The 8420-nt window shown below is 44.5% G+C and overlaps 1 protein-coding gene across 1 annotated transcript; it reads left to right on the top strand.

Moving 5' to 3' along the window:
* Window positions 1-6538: 6538 nt before the first annotated feature.
* LOC112902372 (NAC domain-containing protein 76-like) lies at window positions 6539-8153 on the top strand. The gene is made up of 4 exons (XM_025971427.1): window positions 6539-6645; window positions 6739-6917; window positions 7037-7317; window positions 7423-8153. The coding sequence occupies exons 2-4, from the start codon at window positions 6749-6751 to the stop codon at window positions 8032-8034; spliced, it is 1062 nt and encodes a 353-aa protein (XP_025827212.1). The 5' UTR covers window positions 6539-6645; window positions 6739-6748; the 3' UTR covers window positions 8035-8153.
* Window positions 8154-8420: the final 267 nt, after the last annotated feature.

Genomic DNA, 8420 nt, shown 5'->3' with positions numbered 1-8420 from the left:
ATTGTATGGTTTTTATTGCATTAATTACAAATGATTTTCAGAATGGGCATCATATCTAATCTGAAAGAAAAACGGCATCTAACTTGAGAGAAAAAACGAGTTTAAGCTTTCGAATACCTTAAAATCGGTCCAACTCTCCATGTTGGTCAGTCTGTACTCGCCATGTTTGCTGACTGGACATTATTGTTCGGAAAAATGTCAGCTAACCGGACTCTCAGCACTCGATCGGTCAATGGACGCATAGGAATTGCGCCATTCTCTGAGTGGCCCATCACGCGCTCGGGAAGCGCACGCAGATAACGATGGCCTTTTGGGCCGTTAACACATTTTGCTGTTTAATTTCAGTCTGATACGACTCTAGCTTGGCGACTGTCCTAAAAGACACTCGGCTTAGAGGCCATGGAATCTTTCCTTTTGATGAGTGGAATCCACTCAATCCGATTGATGCGTGGCAATAAGGGTCGTTAATGTTCTCCATCCTCTCGATCGAATCGCACGGAGCAACAACGTACGCATCGATCCGAGCGAGAGCAGCAGCAGCAGGTTGGATGTTGCTTTGTTCTGAAGATACATGCTGGCCTGGGTGCGTCAGCAGAAACGAAACCCTAACTAGTTAGCTAGCTCTCCACATGTACGACGAGCTGATCGAGCCTGCGATCTCGAGGTGGACGAGCAGACCGGCTTGTCGTGTCCGGCACAGGCGTCGAGGCCGGCTAAGAACGAACACGGCATGGATCCACGCGATACGTGTGCAACCGGGATGCTTTTGCACGAGGCGTCGCCGTAATTAGTTGACGTGCAGGTGCAGTGTTAGTTCGCCGCAGTAGCCTGCAGCTAGAGAGACCAGAGATGGACCGGACTAAGATGCATGAAGGAACGCCTGCCCTTGTTGCCAATCATCACCGTATGCAGCAGTACACTGTTTGCTGCATGCTCTGACACCAGGTACGCATTAGGGAAAAAGTAGGAGTAATTAATCCTGCTAAGGTTTTCGACCTTTTGTCATCTTGCCCTGCCATTGCTCCATCGACTGTTTAATGCCATGCTGTTTTCATCAGTTCCCGTTAGATCAAAAATTTGTAAAAGGTTGTGGCCCTGATGTACAGTATGCAGATTGATCCAAAAATCATCCATGCTATGATGGAGCGAATTTTTCCAACATCATCCCCTGAAAACTGCCGACCAAGCTGCACAAACTAAATAAAGCAGTAACAAATGAACCATGCACTACTCTAGCATCTGACAATAATCAAACCTATTATTACAAGGATAGATTATGATATTCACCCGCACGAACTATAGGCATGCATGGCCCACAGACCCTTTACTTGCGAGTTGCGACCCATGACTATTGACCAGCAGCTAGCAGAGCGCGCTAGATCTTCCTCAACTATACAAGCTTCCTGTGATCACGACGACGGATTAAACTATACGGTCAAACTAATTGGCCGGCTTAGCGGCTAGTTTTCGTTGCAAACTGACGGGATGTTCGTTCAGATGCATACACACACTGACGCATAAAGATAGCAAGAGTACGTAGATCCCATGCAACAAGTAACCTATATGTGTGTCCACGGGTCAAGGGGACACGAGACTATATAAAAGTCGAGCTCGTCGCGCACACGAATGGGTTGGCAGGAGAGAATATCGGAAAAGAGAACCTTGGCTCCACCCTCGGCGAAGCCCCTGCTGCCATGAACTGTAATTTGTCCACATGCATGCCATCATCTGTTCGAATGTTGCGTCGTCGCTGTCGCTGGTAGGAACAGGACATGCACAGTAGGAAGTCATCAGTGCAACACACGCCGCAGGAGGAGGAGTAGTTATATTTGGATGAAGATGGAATAATTCGGGAAGGAACGACAATGCTTTCGAGCTGTTGTGGGGAGAATAATTTGGGAAGGAGAGAGCAATGCTCGGAAGTCTGAATGCAGTTTTGCATGTGTGTATTCTATGTTAAGGGCCCAATAAGATCACAGCTGGTTGGTGAAGGGAGCGTACGTGGTAGTACACGTAGGAAAATGGGTTCTTACTTTTTTATTGACATTTTACTTTGATTATGTCTACCCATATGCCAATTATCTGAGCTGTTCAGAATTATGAATAACTAATACACATATACAATACTCCTGAATAATATCGAGCCTACTGCTACATCCACCTGAATATATATAGATGTTTAAATTTTTCATATATTTCTCTCTTAGACATTATTTAGTTATTATCAAAGATGTAGTATATCTATCGAGCCCGGTAACAACTAACGACTGAGCTGTACTACACGAGCTCGTGCATGTTCTTAGTTCAATCCTAATGAGAGGCTACATGTTTGACCTGTCACAGACATGCATTGGAGCTCGTGTATTAGATAGCGTGAGAATCCCTCTGGCTAGCAATCAACCAACTATTAATTATTATTAGTGCAAAATATAATATAAAAGATTCCTAAGCTTAGAGTTGGAGGTCAGTTCTAAATTGAACAAAATTATACAGATATCAATCCATTTCTTAAAATTAATCATCTATCCACATATATATATGCCATTTTCTCAAACAAAATAATTTGTATTCAAGATTTAGATTAGTTGACTATGAACGCAAGCTATTCAAAAAACACAAACATTTATTTGTGACTAGATATATCGGAGGCGGGGATGAGTAATTCCTACTTCCTCCAAACACAAACGACACTATTTGTCTGAAATTAGCTATTTCAAATTTGATTACTACTCCATTTGTTTCAAATCTAAAGAGTAAAATGCACCATCAATCCTCGAACTTAACTTGGGGTGTCATCCTTCAAAGTTTTGAAATGCACATTCAGATCCTCAAACTTACTCAGCGTATTACATGATGTCCAAATCACAATTGCTTGAGCTAAACCAAAAATTATATAGTATGTTCAAAATACAAAACTATATACAATACATATACACGCAAAAAAGATTCATAACAAATTTACTAGTACAAATGTATCAAGATAAAAAAGATATGTATACAAAACTTATACAAAAATGAAACTCATATGATAAAATGTGCAAAAACTCAGAAAACAAAAAAAGGACAAATTTTGGAGAAAATATTGGGGAAAAATTCGGGCATAAAATTTTGAAACAAAATTTTGGAAAAAATTTAGAAAACATAAGAGTTTAGCACAAAAAAATCAAAAAACAAAATTTGGACCCACATGCAAGCTCCACATCAGCAAAAATATTTCGCTTAACGTAAAAATAGTGATTTGGACCTCACGTGATATGATTAGCAAGTTTGAGGATCTAAATGTTCAATTTGAAAGTTTGAGGGTCTAGATGACACTACGAACTGGTCGTGCATTTTACTCCAAATTACAAGTCATCTTTCATCTCCTTACAATATGAACAATTATTCTATTAATATTTTTATGATAAGAAAATTGATGTTACTAAATTTGTATATATTAGAAAGATATTTACTTATGCTTACAATTTTGTACCAAAGAAATGAAATAGTAGGGAGTAATCATTATATTATTCAAAGTCTTGTCCTAACAAAATGAGCGAAATAGCTATGTAAAAAAAAGAAGGGACTACTTTTTGTTATAATATATGTAAAATATAGCAAGCGCATATTGGCTGCATACGAGCAGCAGTTTCTGTTCGATCGTTAGCTCGCATACTGTATACATTCATGTAGATATATAACCGAATTCATTCATAATTTGCTTCATGTCGAGCGTAGCTAGCACGAGTGGTATCCCTCGAAGTGAGGGCCCGGCCGGGCCGGGATACAAGCTGACCAGCGCGCGGCGCGCGCACGTGCAGCTGCAACGACACGTCCGCACCACGCCCCCGAGTTCCAGGCCTCCTGCCGCGCCCGGCCGGCCTCTTTCTTCTTCCACCTCTCAGCTCGCGCGCGCGTCCCTGATGATCGACCTCGACAGCGACACACCAAATAAAGATAATGCCATTCCTCCATTCCCTCCCTCGTCATCCATCCATCCTCATCAATGATTCGATTGGCCCTGTACGCTTGCATGCATGCACACGCACGAACGCGCAGCTGGCCGGCCGGGATCGGCGGCGGCGTCGACGACCTGCGTGCCAGTTAACGGCCACGCATCGATCCATCTTTTCCGGCGACCGGCCGGCGGCGGCGCGTGCGGTGGGTCGACCGGCTGCCGCGCAAAAGCGCCACCTGAATGTTTTTCTGTTCTCTTGTGCCATCCAGGACGTACGTGCAGTCAGATCGATGGGATACCACCGATTATTGGCTGGGCGTCGTCTGCAAGAAATAGCAAGGCTGTAACCGTCCGGTATGGCACGGTGGCGGCGCGTCGGCGCCGGCGGTGGCATTCCGCCGTGCGTGCGATTCAGGCCCAGTTGGATGCTGGAGAGGCTAGTGGCAGCAGAGATTTTGGTACGTGCGTGTATCCAGACTCAAGAGCTGGAGCTCGATGGTAACGCAGGACAATGCAGTACTGCAAGTTGCTGCGGCTAGATAGTCAACAGCTTAACACACAAGCAAGGTCATGATTGAGTTAATGACCATCTTGATTCTGCGAAAGAAAACCGAACTAATGAAGACTTTCTAAACCGATACTACTACGTACTACTCCCTCTATCCCATAATATAGCTACTTATAGAGTTTTCCAGACAGATCAAGGATGAAGAGTAAAAATCTATATTATCCTCATGCACTAATTAAAAGAATAATTATAACTTTCCTATTTAGCTTGCATGCACATCTGCATGTTATAATTAATTTGCATGCAAGGAGGGGTATTTTAGATCTCTTATTAAAAAAAACTCACCTGCAAACTCAAAAGTAGCTATATTATCAGATAAAATTTGAATGATAGAAGTAGCTATATTTTGAGATGGAGATAGTAGTACACACTGCTGCTGAGGAAGACAGGTTCTAGGAGTAGGTCAAGAAAAGGTTTTTCTTCAAGCAGGCAGCTGGTATCTCTTCTGGTGGCTGCAGGCTGCACGCTCACTCTTCACTGCAACTCGGCAAGCAACACCTGCGCGGCGCATATCTTGAAAATATTGCACTTGCACAGTTGCTCGCACTATAGTATAATGGTCACACTGTAACCTTAGAAAAATGTAACAAGTGTACTGTACGCCTTGCAAGCTTGCCAACAACACAAGCAAATCTGGAATCCCACCAATGCATGCATGGAAACTTTCACTTTTCCTATGATTGTGTCTCTCTCTCTCACTCGCACAGTATGCACTACTAGATGGTCTTGTCTCGAAAAATGTGTGGTTATTGCATGCCTTATTTTCCTTTCGCAGAGTAAATATCATATTTTTGGAACACAACCAATTCTGAGTTTTCATTATATACTCCCTCGTATGAGAAAATATGAGGTTTTTTAATTATATGACTTAAGTCTTTTTTTTGCGGGTAAATTATGACTTAAGTCAAATGTCCTTGTCTAATTTTGACTACTTTTATAAAAAAATACACCAAAATCTACATCATCAATTTAGTTCCATTAAATCTACCATAAAATATCTTCATACCAGGGCATTTACTTGGTGCTGTAGATGTTAATATATTATAAACTTAACTAAATTAAAAATTAAAAATTTTTACTTAGCAAAACCAAAATACCTTACATTTTGAAACGGAAGGACTACTACATATAATCTATTATTGTTGCAGGATAGACAAGATGAATAGTGAATCATCAGGTATTATTTCAAAAATAATGGAAAAGCTGTTCAAATATAATACTGAGTCCGAATTTAATTTGAGATCAGATACATACCAAGCGCGAAACGAGGGGCCGGCCGGGAGATTTGAAAATTTTACTCTACATTAGTAATCGATCTATACTCGAGACATGTAAATTATGTGACTAATCAATGCTATTCAGTAGTTGTGTCTTGAAAGACTATTAACTAAACTACTCTTAGTCTAGCGTAATAAAATAAGGCAGCATGTGTAAGGATTGGAAGAGAAATAGAAACGGAATGTAGAATAAAGGGATGGGAGGTAGTAGATTAGTTCCCTGACTCCCACACGACTGGTCAAATGACGACCCAAAGCTTGTTTTCATTCACTACTAAACATTACACATAAGCCCCCAAGGCATACTTCAAATTTCAGAGATAATATTGCAAAAGATGTTTATGTGAAGAGTGCATGCCATCATTAAGGACTAATTAATTAAACATGGATTGTGAGGGTACTTTCGCAAAAGACCATGCTCTGAAACTATTTGCAGATGGAGACACCCCGTTGCTCCTTCTGAGGCCATTTTTGTGGCAGGGTTCCCTAGTCCAGAGACAGCCCCCCTTCTTTCCTTCAGTACATCCAAAACCGGCCATGACCAAATGCAAACACTCTCGCTACACCGAGCACTATCCACCCTACAGGATTTCACAGCTAACTCCCATTCCTCCACTGGCTAGATTGTATATTCAATAGCCCAGCTCTTGTCTGTGGTGAGAACCCACATTATCCCAAGTTCCCAGTCCTACTCTCTGATCCCCTCCTCTTTATATAAATCTTCGCGCTCGCGACATCACAAGCACAAAGCTTTCACACCCCCATCTGGTTCTCCTGCTTGTCTCTAGGCTGTTGTTCACTTGTTCTCGCTCTCTCAAGCTGAGCACATCCAAGCAAAGCCAAGGGAAAGGTGCCTTTCCAAGGTATGTACATAAACTTTTGTTTGTTCAGTGGGAAACTTATATATATAAGGTTTGGAACCTGATTTTGAGCAGACTTGTGGTGTGATTTCTCAGGTGAAGAAGCATGTATCCGAGCTGCTCTCCTCTGACAGTGCCTCCGGGCTTCCGGTTCCACCCGACCGACGAGGAGCTCCTCTACTACTACCTGAGGAAGAAGGTCGCCTATGAGCCCATAGATCTTGATGTCATTAGGGAGATTGACCTCAACAAGCTTGAGCCTTGGGATCTCAAAGGTAACTGCCAAATTCTGAGTTCTGACCAACCAACCATATATATGATGTGCCAGATGCCCAGAAGCATGAAGCTAATGCGTGGTTAATTCACAAGATCTATCTGTTCATTGTGGATGCAGATCGCTGCAGGATTGGGACAGGGCCTCAGGATGAGTGGTACTTCTTCAGCCACAAGGACAAGAAGTACCCAACGGGGACACGCACGAACCGGGCCACGACGGCCGGGTTCTGGAAGGCGACGGGCCGGGACAAAGCCATCTTCCTCGGCAACGCTGGGAGGAAGATCGGCCTGAGGAAGACGCTGGTGTTCTACACCGGCAGGGCACCCCACGGCAAGAAGACTGACTGGATCATGCACGAGTACCGCCTCGACGATGACAACGCCGAGGTGCCAATAACGGTAGGCACCAAGCACAGATTAAACTAGCTAGTAATTGTTTGGTGCAGCGATATATTATATTCACGGATCAGCTAACAATAATGGTCCTTGAAATGTGGGATGCAGGAGGAAGGATGGGTGGTGTGTAGGGTTTTCATGAAGAAGAGCATCCAGAGAGGCTTCGACCAGCAGGGCGTGGTGGCAGCCGGCGACGACGACGAGCTCCAGTCCTTCCACCACTCCCCCGGCGGCGCAACGCCGCCGGTGGACCAGAAGCTCGGCCTCCACCAGTTCATGCACGGCTGCTTCCCCGCCTTCGACCCCTCCATGCACCTTCCTCACCTCACGAGCGCGGAGGCGGCGCCGCTGGGCGCCCCAGCATTTATGTCCGGCACGCCGCCGGCTGCCGCCGTGAACCCGCTCGACATGGGCTCCGCTCCCCACAACCTGGCGAAGCTGACAGCATCCTGCCGCACTGCCGGCGACATGCTGCTGAACGGCGCTGACCGCTTCGGCGCTGCCGGCGCCGACTGGTCGATCCTCGACAAGCTGCTGGTGTCGCACCAGAACCTGGACCAGCTCTTCCATGGCAAGTTGGGGGGAACAGGATCAGCCGTAGGGGTGCCTCACCATTATCATCAGCAGCAGCAGCTGATGGGAATGAGCGCGTCCACACTGCAGAGGCTGCCTCTCCATTACCTTGGCTGCGATGCAGCTGATCTCAAGTTTTCCATGTAGCTAGATTGAACGATGTGTCACCTGTTCCTGGAGAAGATGACGGGATCTCGTAATTTTGGGTACGGTGGTCGATCAATTGGTGGATCAGTTTCCTATATTGTTTTTTCTAAGGGAAAAGTTCGGTTTTCGAAATGTTTATAAGGTTTTCTAGTCTTCACTAATAAAAAACGATGTGTAGCACGTCCTGTTTTTTCCAAGGGCGGGTCAAAATATAACCCGTTTCTATAAAAAGAGCGGTGTAATGTAGCAGCTGACCCGCCCTGGAATTCCATCTTCAGGGACGGGTGGCGCCTTCATCCGCCCCTAAAAATAAGGCTTATTTTTAAGAGCGGGTGATGGCATCACCCGCTCCTGGAAATGCATCATTAAAGGTGGATGACGCTAGC

This window comes from Panicum hallii, chromosome 1 (assembly GCF_002211085.1).
Source record: "Panicum hallii strain FIL2 chromosome 1, PHallii_v3.1, whole genome shotgun sequence".
Lineage (NCBI taxonomy): Eukaryota > Viridiplantae > Streptophyta > Magnoliopsida > Poales > Poaceae > Panicum > Panicum hallii.
This window is presented reverse-complemented; position numbering and strand designations above follow the sequence as displayed.

What these genes read in the sequence shown, in the direction of transcription:
- LOC112902372 (XM_025971427.1), top strand. Translation starts at nt 6,749, where the DNA reads ATGTATCCGAGCTGCTCTCCTCTGACAGTGCCTCCGGGCTTCCGGTTC. An exon ending in TGAGCCTTGGGATCTCAAAG is followed by an intron (nt 6,918 to 7,036) that starts GTAACTGCCAAA and finishes TTGTGGATGCAG; the next exon opens with ATCGCTGCAGGATTGGGACA. An exon ending in ACGCCGAGGTGCCAATAACG is followed by an intron (nt 7,318 to 7,422) that starts GTAGGCACCAAG and finishes TGTGGGATGCAG; the next exon opens with GAGGAAGGATGGGTGGTGTG.